Raw genomic sequence first — 27,433 nt, forward strand, 5'->3', positions numbered from 1 at the left:
TGTTTTGGTTCTAAATAAAAAAGATAGTCTAAGGGTCATTTGACCCTCTTTCGGGACTTCAGGGGGGAGCTCGAAATTTCTGGGACTTCTAGTGTTAAATGAAACCATGAGTTTTATCATATAGTGTGCTGGAAAATGGAAAAAAAATTCCAAGCGCGGAAAAATTACAAAAGAAAGTGTGATTGCATGATTGTTTTTAGGATATATTATTCACAGTGATCACTATATGGTAAAACTGGTGTGTGGGTGTCGCTGTGATTCCTTAGCTCAGTATGAGTTTGTTGACACCAAACATGTATAGGTTTACTGTTATCTAAGGGTTAAAAGAATCAGATGTTTGTCCAAGAAAAGTTGCGCATTTTTTGCGCCATTTTCCAAAAACCGTAGCGTTCTCATTTTTCAGGATTTATGGCTCAGTGATGGCTTAATTTTTGCGTCTCGAGATGATGTTTTTAACTGTACCATTTTTGCGCAGATGCTACGTTTTTATCACCTGTTATTGCATTTTGCGCAAAATTTGTGGTGACCTAAAAATGTAATTTGGCATTTGGATTTTTTTGCCGCTACGACGTTTACCGATCAGATTAATTGATTTCATATTTTGATAGATCGGGCATTTCTGAACGCGGCGATAGCAAATGTGTGGATTATTTTTAACCCTTTAATCTTTAATGGGGCGAATGGGGAGGTGATTTGAACTTTTAGGTTTTTTATTTTTTTAAAACTTTTTAAAACTTTTTTTTAACTTTTTATGTATATATATTTTACTAGTTCCCCTACTGCATTTCTGCTCTCCTCTTACACACAGTGGTCTGCCAGGTGAAAGAGGAACTGACTCATGATAACTGCAGGAGTCATCACATGACTCTGTGCTACCATGGCAACCATCGCCGCTACGTGATCATGTCACATGACTTCCAATTCTGCCGGGTAAGTGAGAGCTTACCATGGCTGGGATGTACAGCGCGCTGTGACATTGACAGCACGGTGTAAGGGGTTAACACAGGGCTGCCACTAGGAATTTCAGGGTCCCATACTGGCAAAAGTTCGGGGCCCCCTTGAGGCTCCGCCCCAGCTCCGCCTACACCCCAGCTCCGCTTCCGCCCCAGCTCCGCCTCCGCCCCAGCTCCGCGAATCTTCCACAGTCCCACCGCCACTCTTGGAAAACTTCACTTCTGCACTACAGCCTCACCAATCACACATTAAACCTTCACATTGAACACCGTGTCACACACGCAGCCATCAGATTTTGTTTTGGCCAAAAGATTTTTTTAAGCCTGCCACCACGACAAGGTGGACTCTTTTGGCAGGGTCCTACTTTACATTTTTTTTTCTTTTTAAATCTAATTTCTTTGGTATATATTTATTTTTGGTATATCTATTTTTTTTTCTTTAAGTGAATGTGTCACTTACAGTTTTTAAACTAATTGAAACCAAATTCTGATAATGCAGACTTGTGGATTTAGACCTGACAACCCCTTCAAAGGGAATCTGTCACCAGGATTTTAACACCTAATCTGAGCGCAGCATAACATAGGGGAAGAGATCCTGATTCCAGTGATGTGTCACTTATCAAAACTACACTAAGGAGCCCAATAACATCACTGGTTAATCAGCAGGAGATTATCATTACAGGACTACTTGGCGTGCTGCAGATAGTCCAGCATATTCATGAGCTCTGTATAATTGCTAGATCTGCAGCAGAGAAAACATTGATTTTATCACAATGAAAGCAAACAGCACAGTCAGTGACACATCACTGGAATCAGGATATCTGTCTCTACATTATGCTGCTCTCAGATGGAGGAGCAAAAACCTGCTGACAGATTCACTTTAAGGCTCTTTCAGCAGATATATAGAATCATAGATAGATGGCTAGATAGATAGAATCAATGATAGATGGATATGTGGCGCCCTTGTGGCTTCAGTCACCACATGGTACTGCACCTCACTTAAGGTGCAGTACTCATCCTGGATCCAGAGGAGGTCGGTACCAGTTCCACAACACAAACTCATACACACAACCAGGTTGCCCTCCCCTTTGGGGACAGGCTAGGGTCGGGTCTTAAAGTAGTCACCAAACATGGGGGGCAGCCACCCACTAGTGACAGGGAACCGGGGGAGGAGCAGCCACCAGGGGGAGTTAGGAGCTTACATAATAGAGTGTTCTCCAGCAGGAGAGAACAGGAGCGGGACCGGTGCGGTTCAGGGTGCAGAGCATTAGGGTGGAACAGACTTCACGTTGTATCACCAGAATCTGCAGGACAGGGGGATTGCAGGTCCCTCTGACCACCACGAGATCCCGGAGCACAGTGTCACATAGGGTCCGGAGTCGTGATTACAGTCAAGCCCCACAGTGGCCCCGCGTCACCTACACACGGGACAGGAGCTAACACTACACAAACCGGGGTCCCCAAGCAGCTTCAGGCCACGGGGATCCATCTTTAAAGGCACAACAAGGAAGGGCCAATCGACCACCGTACCGGTTCTAACCTCCAACAGATCCAGGATCGGCTGGGGCCCATCACGGCTGGAACCACAGCAGCTGATTCAGCCTTTTGATTACCGTCGCCCCGCGCTTCAGCGCCAACGGCCACTACTCTCATCATCCTCCCCGGGGCCTCGCTCCACCTGTGGGGAGCAGAACCATCCTTGCTGCAACACCATCTGCCCCGGAGGACAGCGACAGCAGCGGCGGCTAATCCCTGGCCACGTACCACAGGTGGCGTCACAAGACTATCATCCTCATCATTCCCCACCATCATCCAAATCCCCTTTTATTGTACACCTCGAGGCCACGAAGCCGGGCAGGGCCACCTGTGACATCCCTGACCCGGCGACGAGTAACATTTAACCCCTGCCCCGTGGGTGCTACATATAGATGAGAGACAGAGGGACGGAAAGACAGAGGGTCGGAAGGACAGAGGGACGGAGGGACGGATAGACGGTTGGGGGGGATCACAGCAGGTGGAGGGGGGGTTACAGCAGGTGGAGGGGGGGGTCACAGCAGGTGGAGGAGGGGTCACAGCAGGTGGAGGGGGGGTCACAGCAGGTGGAGGGGGGGTCACAGCAGGTGGGGGTGGGGTCACAGCAGGTGGGGGTGGGGTCACAGCAGATGGAGGAAGGTGAGAGGGGGCAGCAGATGAGGGGGGCAGCGGCTGATGGGGGAGGGGGTGGCAGATGGAGGGGACGCAGGAGGTGGGTTCAGTGCTGCTGGATCAGGGGCAGTGACTGCTGCAGCCGGCAGCTGAAGGGTGGGGGCTGGGGCAATGGTGGGGGCTGGGGCAATGGCGGCGGCTGAAAGGAGACAGTGACTTTAAACTTACCGATCGCTCCCTTCACCTTCCACAGACTCCGGAGTGAAGCTGAGGGGGCGGTCTCCAGCCCCAGATCCACAGTAATTGGAGAGAGCGGTCACAAGGCCGATCTCTCCAATCAGAGCTGGGTGCGGGTGAAACTGAGGTCACCCAGCTCCAGCCAATGATAGGTGCTACAGCTGCACTGATCAGGGCTGGATTTTAATGTTTCAGCCATGTTCAATGGCTGAAATATGACAGTGGCTGTGATTGGCTGAGCGGCGTTCGTCAGCCAATCACAGCCTCCTTAGGTCCGGGGAGGAGACACCACCCCTCCTGAGTTCAGGCAGAGGGCCCCTCCTCTCCGAATCTAAGATACTGTATTGGCAGCGATCGCAGCCTCAGGGGCCGCAATCTCGCCATGACGTACAGGATACGTCATGGGTCCTTAAGTACCAGGGAGCCATGACATACCCCGTACGTCATAGGTCGCTAAGGGGTTAACACGTTTTCAGGCTCTAGGGGCCCGCTCCCGCTTGGGGCCCCTGTGCGACTGCAGGTGCTGTCAGTGCAACGTCTCCGACCCCCTGCCCATGGGGCCCGGTGAGCAGAGAAATGACACGGGAGGGGCCCGGGCTGTCAGCGTGTCCAGGCCCCCCTCCTGCTCACTGCACGACCAGCCCGCCCTGCGAAGTGTACTGTCAACGCCCCCTGCCCTGCGGCCCGGTGAGAAGGGGAATGAAAGGGGCGGGGCCTGTCAGCGTGTCCGGCCCCCCCTCCTGCTCTCCAGGCCCAGTACAGGAGTCCCAGTAGTAATGCCATGATGGCGGCCCTGGGTTAACAGGCACGGGAGGAGAGTGGATCCACTCATGCCTGATAGTCGCACATGTCAGCTGTTCAAATCAGATGACATGTGCGGAACTCACCGCTGGATGCCCGCAGCAGCTGCCAGTGAGTATACCGACATGAGGCAGGACCTGTGATATAAGCAATGGCCTCCATCCTGTTCACATCTTCCGTGCCCCTCACCACATGGCCCCCTCTCCATATTGTGACCCCTTTTCACACCCTACAGCCTCCACAATGTGCCCTCACATTGTCCCTCGTATACTGCTCCCCTCATACTGTGGCCTGACACTGTCCTTACTGCCTCCCATAATATGCCATCACTTTGTATATGGCGTGAACACCCCTATTCCCCCCCACACTCTACAGTAAAAGTCCCTTACATCTCCAGCTCCACAGTGGAGCAATTACCTTATCCCTCATCTTTATCTCCTTTGTGGAGCTCTATCCCACACACCCTGCTCCCCATACAGCCTGCACCCCCCATATCGCACACACTACACCCCCATATGTCACACACCCTGCTCCCCATACAGCCTGCACCCCCCATATCACACACACTACACCCCCATATGTCACACACCCTGCTCACCATACAGCCTGCACCCCCCATATCACACACACTACACCCCCATGTCACACACCCTGCTCCCCCATATCATACACACTACACCCCCATATGTCACACACCCTGCCCCACATATCTCACCCTGCCTGTACCCCAACTTACCCCTCTCTCAAACACTCTGCACCCCTCACATGCTTCTGTCACAGTCTGCAGCCTTCATATGCCACTCACCCTGCACCCCCCTCCCCCTCATACCCCCTCTTTCTCATTACCAGTCATGTGCCCAAATCTCCTTCATGAATCGATATCTTCTGACTCTTTCTGCCCTGCAATCCTGTGTCTCCTCCCACACAGTCACATGGGCATGACATAATCGCAGGTCCTGGCAGGATGTATTCCGTCTTCTGTGCAGGAGCGCTTCTGCTCTGCCGCAGCTCAGAAACGCCTGGTGGGCCTCTCCAGGTCAGGGGTCCCTCTGCTGACACCGGGCCCCCCTGACTCACAGGCCGGCCCCCTGGCGGTCGCGTGGTCGGCCACTACACAGCACATCTCCTCTCTTACAGAGAGGAGCCGCCTCTGCAGAGCGGCTGCCGGGCCCCTATAACCCTGCGGGGCCCGGTCGCAGTGGTGACCTCTGCGACCGCGGTCGTTATACCCCTGTGTGTATATATTATGTATATGTATATATATATATATATATATATATATATATTATATATACACACACATATAAACACATACACACACCTCTGCATACGTAATCTCCAGTTTCTGTAACCCTATTCCGGCATGGACCGTGGCAATGTCAGTTGCGCAGGTGCGGTTCGAACTGCGCCTGTGCAAGTGACATACACATAACCGCAGCTTCTCACACATGCGCAGCAGCAGACACACACAATCACACTACAAATCACTAATCACATCTAGCGATATCGCTTGCTTCTCGGCGGCGTAAGGACCTGCGACACTGTGCTGCACGTTGATCTTCCAGGACCTGTGGGTTGATCACATGGCCGAAAGCACGTGGTATCACTGGATGTGTTGAGTGTGTGCGTGCGCGATTGTACCGGTATGTGTGCGTTCTGATGTGTAAGTGTGCGTTCTGATGTGTGTTGGGAAAGTTTCTATTCACTGACAGCAAGCAGAGATGGTGGGGAATGTTTCCGCTCACTGACAGCAAGCAGAGATGTTGGGGAATATTTCTATTTACTGACAGCAAGCACAGATGGTGGGGAATGTTTCTATTCAATGACAACCAGCAGATATCTTAGGGAATGTTTCTATTTATTGACAGCGGGCAGGGATGTTGGGGAATGTTTCTATCTATATATAAAATTTCCAGTTTCTGTAACCCTATTCCGGCATGTACCGTGGCAATGTCAGTTGCGCAGGCGCAGTTTCGAACTGCGCCTGTGGAAGTGACACATACGTCACCACAGCTTCCCACACACGCACAGCAGCAGACACACACACACACACACGAGAACGCACACAAACAATCACACTACAGATTGCATCCACACACTCACCACAACCAGCGATATCACTTGCTTCTCAGCGGCATAAGGACCTGCGACGCTGTGCACTGTGCTGCACGTTGATCTTCCACGACCTGCGGGATGATCACATGGGCAGAAGCACGTGGTACCACTGAATGTGTTGAGTGTGTGCGTGCGCGATTTGTAGCGGTATGTGCGATTTCGTGAGTGTGTGTTGTGATGTGTGTGTGTGTTGTGATGTGTGCATTCTCATGTGTGTGTTCTCATGTGTGCTTTCTCATGTGAGTGTGTTCTGATGTGTGAGTCCGCCGGACACAGGGGACGACGGCCTGCAGCATAATCACACACACATCAAACTGCACAAAACAATGTACCACCTCCAATTATAATCACAACAGCTTACAAGAGACCATATAGTGTAAACACACACATCACACAGGGGAGACACCACATAGTGAACACAGCTCAAGAAACACAACACCAGATACCAATATACAGCACACAACAAAGAAGAGACAGTGCAAACAGGTGAAAGAGGTCAAATGACGCAACACATACAATACACAAATGCAGAGGGATGACATACAACAGATATGTTGGAAAGCGCAAACAGTATGACACATGTCCACTGCTCCTGTCAGCACCACTAAGCACAGTCAGATGTTCATTTCACCGCACTCGCGATGCGATAGTATATTTCTAATCTAATATACAAAGCTGAGTGTATGTTTATGTATGTCTGTGTGTGAGTGTGTGTGTGTGTGTGTATGTACAGTTAGGTCCAGAAATATTTGGACAGTGACACAAGTTTTGTTATTTTAGCTGTTTACAAAAACATGTTCAGAAATACAATTATTTATATAATATGGGCTGAAAGTGCACACTCCCAGCTGCAATATGAGAGTTTTCACATCCAAATCGGAGAAAGGGTTTAGGAATCATAGCTCTGTAATCCATAGCCTCCTCTTTTTCAAGGGACCAAAAGTAATTGGACAAGGGACTCTAAGGGCTGCAATTAACTCTGAAGGCGTCTCCCTCGTTAACCTGTAACCAATGAAGTAGTTAAAAGGTCTGGGGTTGATTACAGGTGTGTGGTTTTGCATTTGGAAGCTGTTGCTGTGACCAGACAACATGCGGTCTAAGGAACTCTCAATTGAGGTGAAGCAGAACATCCTGAGGCTGAAAAAAAAGAAAAAATCCATCAGAGAGATAGCAGACATGCTTGGAGTAGCAAAATCAACAGTCGGGTACATTCTTAGGAAAAAGGAATTGACTGGTGAGCTTGGGAACTCAAAAAGGCCTGAGCGTCCACGGATGACAACAGTGGTGGATGATCGCCGCATACTTTCTTTGGTGAAGAAGAACCCGTTCACAACATCAACTGAAGTCCAGAACACTCTCAGTGAAGTAGGTGTATCTGTCTCTAAGTCAACAGTAAAGAGAAGACTCCATGAAAGTAAATACAAAGGGTTCACATCTAGATGCAAACCATTCATCAATTCCAAAAATAGACAGGCCAGAGTTAAATTTGCTGAAAAACACCTCATGAAGCCAGCTCAGTTCTGGAAAAGTATTCTATGGACAGATGAGACAAAGATCAACCTGTACCAGAATGATGGGAAGAAAAAAGTTTGGAGAAGAAAGGGAACGGCACATGATCCAAGGCACACCACATCCTCTGTAAAACATGGTGGAGGCAACGTGATGGCATGGGCATGCGTGGCTTTCAATGGCACTGGGTCACTTGTGTTTATTGATGACATAACAGCAGACAAGAGTAGCCAGATGAATTCTGAAGTGTACCGGGATATACTTTCAGCCCAGATTCAGCCAAATGCTGCAAAGTTGATCGAACGGCGCTTCATAGTACAGATGGACAATGACCCCAAGCATACAGCCAAAGCTACCCAGGAGTTCATGAGTGCAAAAAATGTGGAACATTCTGCAATGGCCAAGTCAATCACCAGATCTTAACCCAATTGAGCACGCATTTCACTTGCTCAAATCCAGACTTAAGACGGAAAGACCCACAAACAAGCTAGACCTGAAGGCTGCGGCTGTAAAGGCCTGGCAAAGCATTAAGAAGGAGGAAACCCAGCGTTTGGTGATGTCCATGGGTTCCAGACTTAAGGCAGTGATTGCCTCCAAAGGATTCGCAACAAAATATTGAAAATAAAAATATTTTGTTTGGGTTTGGTTTATTTGTCCAATTACTTTTGACCTCCTAAAATGTGGAGTGTTTGTAAAGAAATGTGTACAATTCCTACAATTTCTATCAGATATTTTTGTTCAAACCTTCAAATTAAACGTTACAATCTGCACTTGAATTCTGTTGTAGAGATTTCATTTCAAATCCAATGTGGTGGCATGCAGAGCCCAACTCGCGAAAATTGTGTCACTGTCCAAATATTTCTGGACCTAACTGTATGTCCGCTAAAAGAATTCGCACCCTCGCATTTACAATAACATTTTGCCCAGACACCTAATGTGACTCAGGGAACATCATGGACTATGTTTTGACTGGAAAATTTAACCCTGCGCTCTAGAGTTACTCTCCAAACACCTGCCTCTATTAAAGCCAATGGAGCTGCGAGCTACAAGGTTATTAATAAGAGCAGTGATTGGTTGCTATTGCAACGAAGGACATTCATAGTATAAGAAATTTATGTGTGAGGTAATAAGATGTCAGTGGGGAGACGGATAGAGAGAAAGAGTCAGAGACAAACAGACGGCGAAAGAGACAGACGGGGAAAGAGACAGGCAGACGGGGAAAGAGACAGGCAGACGGGGAAAGATACAGGCAGACGGGGAAAGGGACAGACAAATGGACACAGGGAGTGACAGACAGAGAGAAAGACAGACATAGATAGAGAGATAGACACAGACAGACATGGATAAAGACAGAGAGACGGGGAAAGAGAAAGACAGATACTGACAGAGACTGGGAGAGAGACAGTTACTATCCTGGGCAATGCCGGGTACTATAGCTAGTGTATTATAAATGCTGTCTCTCTTCAACCGATTTACACTAGAACACAAAACAATAGAGTCTTTGACGCATAATTTTTGTGCAAAAAAAATGTAGAAATATATTTTATTGAGTGACATACACATATTTAAAAGGACACATCCAGGTTTCAGTGTGATTGAACAAACCCCAAACCCTGGAGACATGCAAATCCAATTGAAGTCAGAAAAAAATGCCAAGTTTTTTATTTCAGAAGTGAATTTTTGGTAGAAATAACTAAGGAAATACATAACATGGACTGTCTTTATTATAATATACAGCACTTCAGCCCTGTGTAATCATGCATTGCAGTAGCTGTGCACTCTCAGGCAAGCCCAGACAGCGGGGATACACTAGGTACTGTTCTTTCCTTTGTGAATGGGACACTCGCACAAGAGATTGGTATTATATCAGGAAGGACCGGACACTACGCAATAAACTGATTCCAGGGTAGAAGAATAAATATTCTAATGGGCCCATGTGACCATCCACATATTAAGCAATAAATGGGGTAAAATGATCCTTCAGATAACAAAAGTGATGGCTGGAAGGACCCTAATCTAAAGGGCTCCCCCCAGGGTGGTAGCATAGGGAACACATGGTCACACAGGCCCATTGGAATATTCTACATGTAGGAATGTTGGGTGAGGTATATGTACTGTGCCGGCGGTTTGTGCTCCCCTTCACTTCCTGTTTTCCTCTTTTGTGCTACTTATCAAGTAAAGGCCAACGTTTGGTCACCTGTGATCCACCACGAGTAAGTTTTGTAAAATTCTGTGGTTGTAACGGGAAGATGCATCTTTATCCTGATTGGTGATCTGGAGCCAGCGGCGGGAAGATTTCTGCATGAAAGGCCCGATTTCGTCTGAGTTCAGATAGTCCATGTGCTCCAAGTCACCAGCGTCCTGACAACACACCCTATTGTCTTGCAATGTCTATAAGTTGGCTAAGCCTGGGTGGACTTGCTCCATTTTTGATGGTCACAGTTGATTAGGTTTGTTTTCAGGATTCATTTATTCCATGGTATTTATTAACTTATTAATTTATGCTTTAAGAAATCCTTAATAAACATCGTAAGCCTAATTTTTAGCCAAGTGTCTAGTCTTTATTTATTAATAGGTTAAAGGGAATTAGTCACCAGGTTTTTGACACCTAATCTGAGAGCAGCATAATGTAGAGACAGAGACTGTGATTCCAGCAATGTGTCACTTACTGGGCTGCTTGCAGTAGTTTTGATAAAATCACAGTTTTATCAGCAGGTGACCATTAGAGGACTAGTAAACTTGCTGACATGCAGTCCTCCGTACTCATGAGCTCTGTATAACCCCGGCCCCATCACTGATTGGCAGCTTTCTACCTATGCACAGTGTACACAGAAAGCTGCCAATCAGTGCTGTGGGCGGGGATATAGAGAGCTCAGAATTCCAAGCTCTGCTAGATCTTCATCAGATAAAAGTGTGTTTACAAAACTACAGCAAGCAGCTCAGCAAGTGACACATTGCTAAAATCAGGGTCTCTGTCCTTACATCAAGCTGCTCTTAAATGAGCAGAAGCCTGATGCATTTGATACATTCCCTTTAAGTTAAATGGTGATATTCTTGGGAAAAAAACAGAGTAAAGTGCAAAAGTAAGTGCTTTTACTAATGAAATTGGCACAAAGGGAATTTGGCAGAACAATCCATGGACATATGTGAAAAAAATCATTTAATGTACAGCTTTTGACCATAAGCAATGCAAGGAAGTACAACAAACATGGGTACAATGAAAGTCACGATGCATAAGAAAGGCACTAACTATGCCCAGATCCACATGAATAGTGCAACAATGGTATATAGGGCAACCAATATTTGCAATGTCAGGTTCAAGTAGTGGAAAAAAAACCCCGCAGAAATATATTTTGCACAAAAATATTGCACACTGCCCTAGCAGCATAACATGTAACATATATACACATCACTGATCCATCATATCCATGTGGGTGTAGTCATAATCAGGACATGTAATAAATACCTGGACCTGCATGGATAAATATGTCATATAAAGTACTGACAATTGTTATAAATAAAAAGCAATGCTGTATAGGACCGCAGATATTTAAATATAAAGTGCAGCAGAAAAAGGGGGGATTATAAAGCCCCATATATATATATATATATATATATATATATATATATATATATTTCACAGGAATATTGCACATCACCCTAGCGGCTATCATGTGGTATGATATATCTGTATCACATGTTCGTCATACCCAAAGATGCCAGCACAATGTCCAATGGATGGCAGCAGAGAGGTCCCCCGATACCTGGACCCCGACGTACGTTTCACGATCTTAGAATGTGATTATTTCATCAAGGGGAGATAGAGAATTTCATACTGACCACGTTTTTAAACATGGCGCCGGACAACCACATCCCTGCGCCGTCACGGCTGGTGCGGGTGTGTGACGCCCTGGACACCCAGGGGTCACAGGTCATGACACTCACCACATACACCTCCACCCCAGTAAGGTACAACCAGTCAACCAAAAGACTTGATTGCCTCCCTCAGAGTCAGACAGGCACACCGGGTGGGCGGAGTCAGGCAGAAAGACACGCCCGCCGAGGAGTCTGCTGGCCTGAGCCAGGAAAACACAAGTAGATGTAGTTGGAGGGAGATAGAAAGTGGAGTGGAAAGAGAGGAGCACCGTTCTGCTTGGGGCCTGGGTTGGAGCCTAGGACCCCAGATCAGTCAGGCAGGCAGACGGTAGTGGCCGCCTGCAGGAGACCGGGAATACGACCTGCGGAACTGTAAGGGACCGGGACAGGGTAGTGGCCCGCCGGAACCGAACCGGGGAGCTAACTGGATACCGGAGCACCAGGCAGGGTACTCAGACCCCGAACTAGGCTATAAGCCACCACCATAGTCAAATCAACTGATTGCGGTCTGGACCTCAGGGGTTCTTTGCCATCTAAGTACCAATTGAAGGCAACAGCCCAACCCGTCTGGATAGGAGCCACAGCCAGAGGCCAGAGATCCAAGGGGCCAGCGTCTGCGGGCAAACGGGCTCCTCCGACACATATACGCCGGGGAGCGGGCTACCAGTGCCCAGGCACAGTAGCCAAGATCACATACAGGTGCAGGAGAAAGGCGGACATTACCAACCGATCTGGAGAAGCTGCAGCCGTCTGCGGGCCCCGTTCGTCACCCCGTTTGGTTCACCAGTGACTCTGTGTGGTTTAATCGTGAGTATACAAGTGCCCTCTGGCACCGCACCGCAACCCAGCGCCCTGCAACCTCATTACCGGGCCTGGGGACACACCGCCCCTACCCACGGAGGGGTTAACACCAAGCTTCGCCACTACACCGATTCCGGACGAGCCCCTGTACCTTCATCGCAGCAGTGGTGTCCATCATCACCACAACCCGTGGGTGGCGTCACGAACTGTACAACACAACCACCCCACAACCACTGCGTGCACCGCCACTACACCCCCTTGCAGAGCGACGTGACCCCCGGGTCTGGAGGAGCTCGAGTCACCGACACACACGAGCCCGGACCCAAGCGGCTCGGCGGTCGCAGACAAGGTGCACCAACCAGGACCCAGAATTTGATGAGTCACCGGCTATCAACGCCAAGAAGCGCAGGCGCGCGAGCGTTGATGCGTCACCAGGCTCACGCGCCTGCGCAGAGGCGATAAAGTTGCTGGAGAGCTCAGGGACTGTGGACCAGGAAGTGCAGCCGCGCCGACGGCAGAGGGAGGGGGCGGCGCAGTAACGTATAAACAAAGTTTGAACACAGTTTAACTGTACCTGCGCTGGGATGATGTGCCACACCATATAGAACCACAAAGCACATGGAGAAGACGATCTTCAATTTAGTCCATGCAGGTGTGTTCATAGTCCTAAAGTGATCCATATCCAAAAAAAACAATCCATGTTCAGAAATAGATGCATAATATCATGAATGGCCGATGCAAGTTCCTAAAGTGCCAGAAATATAAAAACAAAAATATTAAAATTAAAAAGTGAAAAATTATATAAATTTTAAACAAGGCACAAAATATCAGGAAAGGCGCAAAACCGAGACTTTCATTTAACCCCCTTGTCCGCAAGGTGTAAAACCAGCGCGTTTCACGCTGGGCAAGAATTTTACGTATATTGCCACCTCTTGCACCCCCATGTACAACATCGATGCCCCTAACTTTTAGGGACACCGGGTTACAATCATGTAATGTGTGAAAATGGTGTGGGATTGTCTTCAAAAGGGTGATGTCCTCCACTGTCCGGGCCGCAGCAACATCCCTCACATGCGCCCTCACTCACTTACACAGCTCCCTGCTGGTAAGCCCAATATATATCATCCGGCACCCACATGTGGCATATTATCCCACATTAGTGGTTCCGCACAATATATATTGCTAATATCATAACTGCGTTGACCATCAGCTGAAGTGAAGGAAGACGTGCGGAGGACATTGCTGCAGCCAGACAGTGGCCGCAAGGAAAACAGCCCTTTAACGGCTCCCCAGATCTAAAAAGGTATTAGATTGACGTGGAACATGGTGACTTCAGACAAGAATATCGCGCAGGATCCGTGCTCTGCGCGCTGTCATAAAGGTTTTTTACACAAAATCCTTCAGGATGGATCGGCCTGGAGTATGTGGGGCTTTATATTAAAAAGCTGTACATTTGATGATTTTTTCACATATGTCCATGGATTGTTCGGCCAAATTCCCTTTGTGCCAGTTTCATTATTAAAAGCACTTACTTTTGCACTTTACTCTGGTTTTTCTCCTGTTTTCTGTCTGTTTTACAGAGTGTGCTATGTGGGAAGTCATCTTTAATGCTCCCCTGGTTTTTGACTTATGGATATCTGGATACTAATGGTTATATTCTTGTTGGGCCTTGTGCTAACATGCCTGTAGTGCTAATGATTAGCTGGTAAATAGTGATGAGTGTGCGCTAAAATGCTCGAGTGCTCGTTACTCGAATCGTGAAGGTCGAACACTCAGATGGGCTCGATTTGAGTAAGAAGTATAATGGAAGTCAATGGGAAACTTGAGAATTTTACCGGCAGACAACCCTAAAAAGTCTGGGGGACATGACAATCACTGACATGAATGGAAACAGCACTCAAATAGAATTGGAACAGCATGGGGAAGATGCCTGGATGCATCTCTGACTCCCAGGTTGCTGCTAAGAAGTAAATAATTTTAAAAAACAACATGGAGTCCCCCTACTTTTGATAACCAGCCAAGGTAAAGCAGACAGCTGTGGGCTGGTATTATCAGGCTGGGAAGCTCCATGGTTATTTGGCTGTAACCAGTCTAAAAATAGGAGCACACAACTGTCCCAGAATTAGCGCACTTACAGTATTAGATGCACCAATTCTGGTGCTTCATCTTGGCTCTTCTCGATTACCCTGGTGCAATGGGAAGCAGAGTAGTATTTTTGGGGCGTTGATGTCAGCTGTGAATTGTCACCTGGCTTCAAGCCAAGAGGTTAGTAATGGAGAGGCGATATGAGATACCCCCATTACTAACTCAGTAAGTGTAAAGTAAAGAAAAAAAAAACGCACACAGAAGGAAAAATAGTTTATTTGAATAAAGAGTCCCCGACACTAGCCTTCATTCACCAATTTATTATTAAAAACCCCCACAAAGCTCCAACGTAATCCCACGTCGTCCCCTGAATCAATACTCCAACCTATAGAGCCTCCTTCAGAGAACAAATATCCATTGTCACTTCTGGTGAGCACCAGACCCGGAATTTGTTATGAGCAGTAAACGAGGCGCAATAAGTTTGAGTACCAAGTCAGGGGGCTTCGTGGTACCACTATACCATGGATTACCTCAGAGCTTTCTGGTTTTAAAAAAAAAAAAAAAAAAATGGTGAAAGAGGGATAGAGTAGGTGTCCTTATTCAAATAAACTATTTTTACTGTGTGTTTTTATTCACTTTACACTTACTGTATTAATAATGGAGGTGTATAATAGACGCCTCTCCATTACTAAACCCTAGGCGTGATGCCAGCTGACAATTCACATCTGATATCAACTCCAAAAAATATTACCAGATTGTGAACGCATAAAGGCAATCGGGGAGAGCTGGGGTGACCCATCAGAATTGGTGCAACAGCTGCTATTTTTAGGCTGGGAAGGGCCAAATAACCATGGACCTTCCTAGTCTGAATATACCATCCCGCAGCTGTCTGCTTTACCTCGGCAGATTATCAAAAATAAGGGGTATCCAGGAAATTTTTTAAGATTATTTATTAAGTTAACAAGGTTAAAAACACCCTTTAGTGCCACATGAAATGCTTTAAGCCAGGGGTGGGCAATTAATTTTCCCATGGGGCCGCATGAGAAATTGGGATGGTTTTAGAGGGCCGGACTAATATAATAAACTCAGTTCTACCCAATACTGTATATATACACTAACCCTCCATAAACAAACAGTAAGTTAAACAATACAAAGATTCAATTAAAATATGGGGGTCAATGGGAGCATACATACTGGCCCTGGTGGCCAGTGGGGAGCATACATACTGGCCCTGGTGGCTAGTGGGGAGCATACATACTGACCCTGGTGGCCAGTGGAGAGCATACATACTGGCCCTGGTGGCCAGTGGAGAGCATACATACTGGCCCTGGTGGCCAGTGGAGAGCATACATACTGGCTCTGGTGGCCAGTGGAGAGCATACATACTGGCCCTGGTGGCCAGTGGAGAGCATACATACTGGCCCTGGTGGCCAGTGGAGAGCATACATACTGGCCCTGGTGGCCAGTGGAGAGCATACATACTGGCCCTGGTGGCCAGTAAAAAGCATACATACTGGCCCTGATGGCCAGTGGAGAGCATACATACTGGCCCTGGTGGCCAGTGGGGAGCATACATACTGGCCCTGGGGGCGCTGAGGGCACAGGCAGGCAGCACTGCAGCAGCAGAGCCTGAGGGCTCCTCTGGCTGCCTTCTCCGAGTCCCCTGTGTGTCTGCTTCTTCAATTGCAGGCATAGGGGGGATCTGATAAGACACAAGTGCTGCTCCCCTACTCTCCCTCCTGCATGCACTCTGCTCTCTGCCTGCTGCTACTGGTGCACTTACCTCAGTTGCAGAACAGACGTTTTTGAAGTGGCCGCTGTGCAGATGAGCCGGTCACATGTGAGGATCTCTGGGTAGAAGGGGCGGGCAAAGGGGGCGTGGCCAGCATCAACAGCAGCAGGAGGGGACAAGGAAGGCATCCGAGGAGTGTGTGTGTCGAGCATTCAGAGGGGGCGTGGACGACAGCAAAAGGGGCGTGGCTAGCAGCATGGACACCATGGAAGGCATCCAGAGACTGTGACCAGCATCCAGGGGGGCATAACTGGCAGCAAGAGGGGGCGTGACCGGCAGAGTGGGGGGCGTGTCAGCTTCTTATCACTGCACATCGGGATACATAGCTCCCGGCAGTGAGAGCGGGGCTGAGGCATAGATCAGGCCACGCCTCCAACTCTCAGCAAGATGGGCGGGCCGGTCATAGACAGTAGGCGGCCCGCATCCGGCTCGCAGGCCGCCCCTTGCCCAGGTCTGCTTTAAAGGGTATTATTTAGGAGGTACAGTTGGGTGGATGCAACCTAAAAAACGACTGGGATGTCAGTTTAAGCAAACTTACAAGATTGTCAAGAAGAAAGAAATAGAGGACCGCACATCCAAATAAATAATAGGATATCTTTATTATAAACGCTATCAAGAAAAAAGCAGAACAAATCTACAGATTAAAAGCATTTACACATCAACTTGTACAAAATGACCCATCCATGTCCCAAGTCATGGACAGAAAGGACAACCCACCCCATACACAGAATAAGAGACTGGATTTCCATGAACAATACAAGAATAGTAATAAAGATACTCAATAAATACAAAAGATTCTTCCATCAATGCAACAGAGAAATATGGCCTCAAAAGAGAATTATTCAAGCACTAAAAAAGGTAATATATGAGTCATATGGCACCTATGGGCCAATACACAGTGGCCTAGAGAAGGAGGAATACATGGGGAAAGAAGCCCTCACCCACATTAAAGAGAACCTGGAAAGTGAGTACATCCGAAAATCCCCCCCCCCACCAGGGCAGGCTTGTTATGCATCAAGAAGATGGGTCTATGAAAACGTGCAGAGATTATCCGGGTCTGAACAAAATCATGCTGAGAGACCGTTATCCAGCACTATACATAACACAGAGCAATATACAATAAATCAGGGGTGGGAAATAAATTTTCCCAGGGGCCACATCAGAGACTGTGACTGTTGTGGAGGCCGAACCAATAGGCTGAAATTAATTCTCAGTATTAATATGATTATATTATTTAGATTATTTTATATTAATATTAATTTTATCATTTAATAATGAGCAGAATTAAATAAGCTGACATTCCCGCTATATATCGTATGAGTCCTCACACAACCCCCTATATACAGTATGAGCCCCAGATAGCTCCTTATATACAGTATGAGCCCTCATATATACTCATTATATACAGTATGAGCCCTCACATATACTCATTATATACAGTATAAGTCCCCACATAGCCTACTAAATACAACATGAACCCTCACATGGCCCCCTAAATACATTGTGAGCCCTCACATAGCCTCCCCATATACAGTATGAACCCACAAATAGCTTCCCTATAGACAGTATGAGTCCACATGCAGCCACCCATATACAGTGTGATCCCTCACATAGCCTCCAATATACAGTATGAGCCTTCACATAGCCCCCTATGGACAGGCACACATCCCACCTTTATAATTTATAAAATGAAAGATAATGATTTTAAAAAGAAAATGTAAACCCATGAAGAATTACATTAGTGATGAGAAGAGCTGTGATGTTATAGTACCGGTATGTGAGGTTTTTTATTAGATTATTTTGCATATTTTTACATCTCTGTATAAAAAGAATGTATTATGAAATTATAAAATCAGCACTAGAAGCCGCCATGAAGTTCCCTTCCTTCTCACTGGATGGTAACCTGTCCTCCATGATGGCCATCACAGTGTATAGGGCAGAGCAGGTCCATGCTCCGCTGCCTGGCAGGAGCCACCTCAGGTTCCGTCACCGCTGACATCACCTGCACACGACCAACTGCCGTTTACTTTCAAGCGTCGACTGAAGTGATCGGACTGAAGTCTGCGGATTGAGAGATATCACTGAGAATGGCGTCCACTGGACATGGAGAAGACAGCGAGGAGAAGAGACAAGAGAAGAGGAAGAGAGAAGAGGACAGCGTGACCGGATTCAAGAAGAAGAGGAGACAAGAGAAGAGGAAGAGAGAAGAGGACAGCGTGACCGGATCCAAGAAGAAGAGGAGACAAGAGAAGAAGAAGAGAGAAGAGGACAGCGTGACCGGATCCAAGAAGAAGAGGAGACAAGAGAAGAAGAAGAGAGGAGAGGACAGCGTGACCGGATTCAACAAGATCCCGAAGAAAAGGAGGGAGGACAAAGACAATGGATTGGAGGATGATAAAGAGCCAACACCTGGATGCAGCGGAGACCCCGGAACATCCAGCCCCTACCCCAGGCTTAACATCAGCCGCTATAACATCCACAACCTCTTGGGTAGGGGCAGCTATGGCAGAGTGAGTATAGATTTTTTCTTTATAAAACTGTTTGCCATTTTATCTCTATCGGTTTTCCTGTGTAGGTAAATATTCATTAACCCCTTCACAACAGGCTGATTTTGCGCTTTCCGGTTTTTTTTTTCGCCACCTTTATTCCAAGAGACATGATGGTTTTTTTTTCGTAAATATAGGCATGTAAGGGCTTGTTTTTTTCCAGAACGAGTTGTACTTAAAAATTAAATCATGAGTTTTCCCATATAGTATACTGCAAAACAGCAAACAAATTCCAAATGCAGAAAAATAGCAAAAAAAATGCGATTGCACAATTGTTTTTGAGATATTTTCTTCACTGTGTTTACTATATGGTAAAACTGATGTGTTATTTTGATGCCTGAGGTCGGTGCGAGTTCGTAGACACCAAACATGAATAGGTTTACTTTTATCCAAGGGGATACAAAAATCAGAAGTTTGTCCAAAAAAAGTGGCTTACGTTTTGCGCCATTTTCCATGACCCATAGTGTTCTCATATTTTGGGATCTATGGCTCAGTGATTACTTATTTTTTGCGTCTCAAGCTGACGTTTTTAACGATACCATTTTTGCACAGATGCTGCGTTTTGACCACCTGTTATTACATTTTGCGCAAAATTTGTGGAGACCAAAAAACGTAATTTTGGCGTTTGGAATTTTTTTGCCACTACGCCATTTACCGATCAACAAATGGCTACCGCAGTATTACGGTTTAGAAGGGGGATAACGGTGAAGAATATCATTGCACCCACTGTTTTAAAAAAAACCTGCATCAGATTTTAGCTCAGCAAAATTCTCCATACAGAAACCCCCAGGTGTTTTTAAATGGGGATCAAAGAAGTGCTATTGATGTGACATTATTAGTCACAAACAGAACAGTATCACATCAAATAGCACAGGAGACGATTAATATTAATCATCATCTAACATGTGGCAGTGACCATATAGTTTACGTGGTCACTTGTGACTGTGGTCTTCAATACGTTGGCCGCACCACACAGACAATGTGGTCGCACATGAACAGCCACAAGCACAATGCGAGAAAAGGTTTACTTAAACATAGTCTCTCCAGAGACCTGTTATTTAAACATCAAAAAAATTTTGACATAAAAGTGACCCCTGTAGAAAGAATTGCAGAGGACGATAGTGACAGGTTTAAAAAATTAAATAGGAAAGAGTCCTACTGGATTTTTAAACTAAAAACATGATACCCAGATGGTGTGAATAATGTGATAGAGAATGTTTAAATGCATATGGGTGAATTTTGTTTGTTTGATTTTAATTAAATTATTTTTCCCCAAAAATTAAAGTGCAATATGACTGGCAGTGACTCTTCATATAAGTGCATGAATTTCTAACCATTATCGAAAAAAATTTTTTGCATCATTGTTTTGAATATTTCAATATATGTGTCTTTTATCACCACATTTTTATACACAATAAAAATGTTTATTAATATTTATATTTTATTCTTATTCATGTATAGCAGTAATACTATCTTGCTGCTTGCATATATGCTCCATCTAAGGATTTCATTACAAGAGCCACCATTCACTTCTTGAAGTGGAGTGATAATGTAATTAGAAGCACGCACCCACGCATCTGATACACGCCTACATGATACACACAGATGGATCAGTCTAGAAAAAAGATTTTCTAAACATCAGCAATGCAGACTATACCTGATGAAGGCTTTTGTTAGCTGAAACGCGTTGTCAGTTTTTGTCCGTTTTTTGTAATTGAATGTATAATAAATAATAAATTTTGGCCTTTGGAGTAAAAACAAACTTGCTCTGAGATCCTCCGGAAGCACCGAAAGGGATTCATTCTATCTGCTCGTTTACCAATCAGATTAGTTGATATTATATTTTGATAGATAGGGCATTTCTGAACGCGGCGATGCCAAATGTGTGAAATTTTTTTATTTTTTTAACTCTTTCATTTTCATTATGGCGAATGGGGGGTTGATTTGAACTTTTAGGTTTTTTCTTTAATTTTTCAAAACTTTCTTTTTACTTTTTTTTCATTTATTTTACTAGTCCCCCTAGGGCAGGGGTCTCAAACTCGGCTGGGTGTATGGGCCACACATAGGAAATAAAATAATTTGGAGGCCCATTCTTTGCAGGACAAAGAGACATTTTTATTGGCACCATTTGTTTTTTTTACACACCTTTGGATCACTGGTTTTGAAAATTTTTCACTTGTTTATTATATCAAATGTGCATGTTCTTTGTTTAAATATATATATAAAAAAAACAAAAACAAAAATTTTTGATGGTAAAAAAAATGTCATGCCTTATTTTGATTTTTTTAACATTTTATCCCTTTCTTGTAACTAATAGTGTTACAATTAGCACCATATAGTAATTTTGCCCAACATATTTTAGTAATGTTCCCCATCTTGTTGTAATGTGCCCATCCTTGTCCCATCTTGTAGTATTGTGCCCATCCTTATCCCCATCCTGTAGTAATGTGCCTCATCCTTGTCCCCATCCTATAGTAATGGCCCCATCCTATAGTAATGTCCTCATCCTATAGTAATGTCCTCATCCTATAGTAATGTGTCCATCCTTGTCCCCATCCTATAGTAATGTGTCCATCATGTAGTAATGTCCTCATCCTATAGTAATGTCCTCATCCTATAGTAATGTCCCCATCCTATAGTAATGTCCTCATCCTATAGTAATGTCCTCATCCTATAGTAATGTGTCCATCCTTGTCCCCATCCTATAGTAATGTGTCCATCATGTAGTAATGTCCTCATCCTATAGTAATGTCCCCATCCTATAGTAATGTCCCCATCCTATAGTAATGTCCTCATCCTATAGTAATGTGTCCATCCTTGTCCCCATCCTATAGTAATGTGTCCATCATGTAGTAATGTCCCCATCCTATAGTAATGTCCTCATCCTATAGTAATGTGTCCAGCCTTGTCCCAATCCTATAGTAATGTCCTCATCCTATAGTAATGTTCTCATCCTATAGTAATGTCCCCATCCTATAGTAATGTGCCCATCATGTAGTAATGTCCTCATCCTATAGTAACGTGTCCATCCTTGTCCCCATCCTATAGTAATGTACCATCTTGTTCCTTATCATTGTCCCCTTGTAGTAATGTCCCTATCCTGTAGTACTGTGCCCATCCTATAGTAATGTCCTCATCCTATAGTAATGTGACCATCTTTGTCCCCATCCTGTAGTAATGTCCCCATCCTATAGTAATGTACCATCTTGTTCCTTATCATTGTCCCCTTGTAGTAATGTCCCTATCCTGTAGTACTGAGCTCATCCTATAGTAATGTCCTCATCCTATAGTAATGTGACCATCTTTGTCCCCATCCTGTAGTAATGTCCCCATCCTGTAGTAATGTCCCCATCCTGTAGTAATGTGTCCCATTACTGTCCCCTTTTACTAATCTGCCCATGCAGGTCCTCTTCTTGTAGTAATGTCCCATACTGGTCCCTTAATGTGCTGTTCTTCACATACACAAAAACACCCCCAAAAAAAACCCATTCTTCTCACCTGTGCCCCGTTCCCTCGGCTGCCTCATCTCTGTTCTTGCTGTCTGCAGGCCTTTGCCCCCGTTGACTATCACGGCCGGTGCAGACACAGTAGCCACTGTCAGCGCTTAATGTCAGATGATTGTTTTGCCGGCGCTGCGCGCGCAGAGTCAAGCGCTCTGTGCACAATGTTTCCAATCCGCCAATCAGAGGTAAGCAGCTGAGGTCAGGCAGTTTCTATTGGAGGAATAGTTGTAGACAGAACGCTGGACTCCTGGAGGGGACCTTAGCTGATTTTCTGTCAGAGTTTGATAACAAGGAATACGATGCTATGAATGGACATGTCAGAAATAGGGGACATCTTAGTCCATTCTGAACTTGCAGCTTTGCTTCAGGTGAGGTGATATACAATATAAGAAGAATCAGATGCGTTGTTCTGTGACACCTATACATGTATTCTATGAAATTCTGCATCACCTGGCAACTTTGGAGCATGAAGATACGATATAGCTAGAGGATACTGTACAAACCATATTTATTGTTGCTATATAGTTAGAGGATATTTTGTATAATATATCTACTATTTGTATATTGTTTCATATTGTTTACATACGGCCACTGAAGAACCTCCTGTTGGGAGGGGAAACGCGTTGGGTAGACTAGGGGTATATAGGTTGACAATTGTACAACCTCCTCTTCTATATGGTGTTCATCAGGATTTTCATATTTACACCCCAGTGTATAATCAAGGGTTATGGTAATGTAATACCCTTAGGGACCTTGACTTTAGGACTCTTGACTATTGGACTGATTAGGGGTAATTCTATATTGCTTGACTTACATTGAATATCATTAAGGTCCCCCTCATGGACTGTTGATGAGTACCTTCTTGATTATATCAATCTAAATGATCAAGACCCTTTCTATAGGGGAACAGAGCTATGTTAATATGTTTTTTTAATTTACAGGGAATATATAGAACCATTTATCGGAGGGGGGATACATGGTTCTATTGTGCTGCTGGCACAAATTCTATTGGGTTGGAATTAATTGTGGAAGTGTTTTGTATTTTGTCGCTTCTGTTATTAAATCTTATTTCTATATAACAAAGGAGTTTTTCAGTCTGTGAATCGGTTATAACCCTCCTTATATCAGCTGTTTTGTGAGATTGAACCCAGAGATAGACAGGCTCAGCCGACAATCTGATTGTCAGAGGAGTGATGACCCAGCAGGTCCAATTTTGGACTGTGGATCCTTTTTTCTCCTTTTTTCTTTCACCGCCAGAGATGTGTAGTAGCGTCTGTCTCATAGAGTACAAAAGAGCACTCAACAAAGTGAGCGCTCCTGTGTATGGGACAGTCAGGGAGATAGCTGCCAGCCGAGTGATGGGACACAACTGTCTATAGTGTATGGGAGAGTCAGAGAGATAGCTGCCAGCCGAATGATGGGACACCTGTCTATAATGTATGGTAGAGTCAGGGAGATAGCTGCCAGCTGAGTGATGGGACACCTGTCTATAGTGTGTGGGGGAGTCAGGGAGACAGCTGCCAGCCGAGTGATGGGACACCTGTCTATAGTGTATGGGGGAGTCAGGGAGATAGCTGCCAGCCAAATGATTTGACAGCTGTCTATAGCGTATGGGGGCTTTAGTCAAATACTTGTTTGCCAGTTGTATGGCCTCATTAAGACAGATCTTTCTTTAGTCTGGCACACTGACCCTATAATGATCTACTATCAAATTTAAAAAATTAAATAATACTACATCTACACGAATACATCACCAGAACCAACCTCAAATCGCGATAACATTACCAGAACCACCATCTGTACATGATAACAGCTCAACAGCTCCATAACCAACCTCAAATCACTGCTACATCACCAGAACCACCATCTGCACACTACTACATCACCATAACCACCATCTGCACACTGCTACATCACCATAACCACTATCTGCACATTGCTACATCACCAGAACGGCCATTGGTACATGACTGCATCACCAGAACCAGGCTCAAATCACTACTACATCACCAGAACCATGATTGGTACATGACTGCATCACCAGAACCAAGCTCAAATCACTACTACATCACCAGTACTAAAGCCAGCCCAACATAAAATTGTCTGGCATGAAACTACAGCTCCTAGTATGTCTGTAACAATGGTAAGGAAATACCAGACGTTGTTACCAGCCATCATCAGACTGCGAACCATACAGGAACCACAGTACTGATGGTGCAGGCAGTAGCACTATTAAACATTTAAAAAATACATTAATTTTTGGGAGATATCTTCTATGTTTTAGGTCCATTAATTCTGAGCACATTGATGTGGGTCTGGGTTCTGAGACCCCCCTAAATTGCTCAAAAGACCCCTTAGAAGTGCACGGCTCAGGAGACAGGACTATGACTTTCTACAGCATTCGCTCTGTGCTGTGTGTCCTCTTCTAAAAGAGCTTTTCAGTTGTAGTTGGGGGTTTCAGGACCAGATTCCTCACCAATCTACTCAGAATTATTGGGCATGAAACAAAAAATTCTCCCAAAAGTTTAGTTACTGTTTGAGGTGCATGTAGAATGCTGCCGATAATCAGAAACAGATTAATGATCTATCTAAACTGGCTGTCAGATCACCCGACGCACAAGCAAAATGGTAATTTGTCGGGGGAAATGATTTTTCCATTTACATAAATAAACATTTATATAAGGGACGATTCCTCTACAAAAATCACACACAGTTTAGCTTAAAAGGTGTTGTCCGGTCTAGAATGACAAGTCTGCAGTCACTCTTTGTGTCACTCTATGGCTGCAGACCTGTGAATCCTCCCAGCACTCATGGTAGTCTGCATATCGCATTCTTGACCATCAGTCAGAACTCGTCTAGTGGGTACGGCCTCGCTTAATGCTCTTGTATTGAGCGAGGTGGCGCCTCCTAGACAAGTTCTAGCTTGGACTCTGGATATCGCATACTTGACCGCCGTTTCCGGCGCAGACACCAGAGAATCCTCGTAGCACACACTTAGCACACAGATCAAAGTATTGTAGTGCGCCTGCGCAGGATCTCAAAGCCGGCTAGTGCGGATGACGTAGGACGCGTCTGTGTCGCCCTGGGCAAGCCAGGGGACACAGATAACAACACCACTACACCCCACACTCCAGGTAGGCACACCTGCTAACCAGAAATCCTTGTTGCCTCCCTCCAGGAGTCTGTGATGCACACCAGGGGGTGGGCCAGGCGGTTGGCTCCGCCCACCAAGGAGCTCACAACTCTGGAGGCAGGAAGTTACCAGGCAGTTTAGCCCGGGCAGGGCAAGAGTGCAGTTTAGCCCAGGCAGGGCAAGAGTGCAGAACTGTCAGGGACATGAAGGAATGAACAGCAGAGTAGCCCAGGCAGGGGCTAGAGTAACCAACCAGAAGAGAAAGTGAAGGAAAGGAAAGTGGAAAAGGAGGAAAGCAAGAAGTGGTGACAGAGCGGAGAGAAGGAGAAGCCTGAGAGCCCAGCTGTGTGTAGGGCTAGAACAGCAAGGTCAGCGACGGCGGTGACTCCCCTTTTCACTCACGGGCGAGGAGTGTCGCTCGAGACACCCCGGGATCCGGCCCGCAGCTCGAGCCACCAGGAGCAACTGCCGGACCCGAGCAGAAGGGGTGAGCGCGGTGTGCTGACACCCTCCTCCCCGCCCGCGACAACTTGGCGTCACGAACAGGATCTTACCGCTCTGCCGTCAGGTAGAGGTGCGCCTTGTTACCGCCGGAGGTATCCGGCAGAAAAATTTCAGAAGCCGCCATCTTTGGCGCGAAAAGTTCCCGCTCGAGCGTCTTCTCGAGCAGTAGAGGCGCGAAGGCCAAAACCCCGCCCCGAGAGAGGAGGGGCCGGAAAGAGCTAAGGGGGACGCGATGGCGGCTGGCGGCATGTAGTCGCCGCTATAAAAGCAGGGACGCCAGGACTCTGCAAACATCCCGTTCCTGGAAGCAAACAGCAAAGACACCATGTGGATGCCGTCCCGAAACACCGTGGCCCCCGCACCGGGAACCGCAGCGTGGGTGGAGATCCGGACCGCGCAGCTCCATCTAAGGCTGCAGGTCAAAATGCAGCTCCTCCTGGAGGAGTGGGAGACCGACATGGCGGACGTTTTGGCAGCCGTGCGGAGACGCGAGGAGGAAGCGGAGGAAGGGAGGGTGAGTGACCCACGCCCCTATGTCCCGGAGGGACCGGTCGCTGCGGCTGAGGGACCCGGTCCAAGCCCTCTCCCCCCGTTGCCTCCTTCGCCACCCGTCTCGGAGGCCGTGACCCCGCCACTAGGCCCGCTGCCACCGCAACCGGTAGCGATACCCAGCCCGTCCGCCCCGGCGGACCGACCTGTAGCCGGAGCCCGAAGCAAACCGGAGGCATTGCCATGGAAGGCCCCGAAGATTGCGCCAGAGACAGTCCCCGAGCAGTTCCCCGAGCCGGAGCCGATGACCCGCTCCGAGCCGAAGGCCCAACTGCGGAAAGCCCCTGTGCCCATCCCCCACACCTCGGCTGAGGTGGCGCCGGGTTGTTGCTGCAAGGCAGCGCCCAAGGCCATGACACCGCGGGATACGCCACCCACCTTCCTGACAGTGGGTAACGTGCTGAATGTCCCGCGGGGCTCAACCCGTGCGCCGGAGCCATACTGGGACAGGGAGACGACCAAGCTGGGCCTGGAGATCGCGGAGAGGGAGCGTAGGAAAGCCGAGCTGGTGGCCCGAGTCATACGGGAAAAGGAGAACCTGCGGCAAGCGACCTTCCGTGTCCGGGGCCCGTTCTACGAGGGGCAGGTGAGGCGATTCGATATCCGCCGGGGCTACGGGTTCATATACGAACCGGGCCTGGAGGCCGAGGTATTTGTAGCCCGGCGGGATGTGCATGCTCACCTGCCCGAAGAGCATCCTGGCCGCAATCTTATCCCGGGAGACATGGTGCGGTACACTCGGCACTGCGGAGAGAGGGGGTGGTTTGCCCTGGATGTAAAGCTGAGGGGCAGCCCGGAGAGCAAGATGAGCTCTGCACCCCCTCCCTCGGATGAAGCAGCAGCAGGACCGGAGTAGGGCAATGGAGGCCCGCAGCACCGTCCCC

The 27,433-nt window shown here is 46.8% G+C and overlaps 1 protein-coding gene across 1 annotated transcript in view; it reads right to left on the bottom strand.

Moving 5' to 3' along the window:
• Positions 1–27,433, bottom strand: part of LOC142256078 (protein kinase C delta type-like) — a 211,222-nt gene that overhangs the window by 64,990 nt on the left and 118,799 nt on the right. The window contains exon 2 of the mRNA XM_075327588.1: positions 13,012–13,182. Coding sequence (XP_075183703.1) covers positions 13,012–13,038 — 27 coding nt within the window. The 5' untranslated portion in view covers positions 13,039–13,182. The remainder of the gene's footprint in view (positions 1–13,011; positions 13,183–27,433) is intronic.

This window comes from Anomaloglossus baeobatrachus, chromosome 11 (genome assembly GCF_048569485.1).
Source record: "Anomaloglossus baeobatrachus isolate aAnoBae1 chromosome 11, aAnoBae1.hap1, whole genome shotgun sequence".
NCBI lineage: Eukaryota > Metazoa > Chordata > Amphibia > Anura > Aromobatidae > Anomaloglossus > Anomaloglossus baeobatrachus.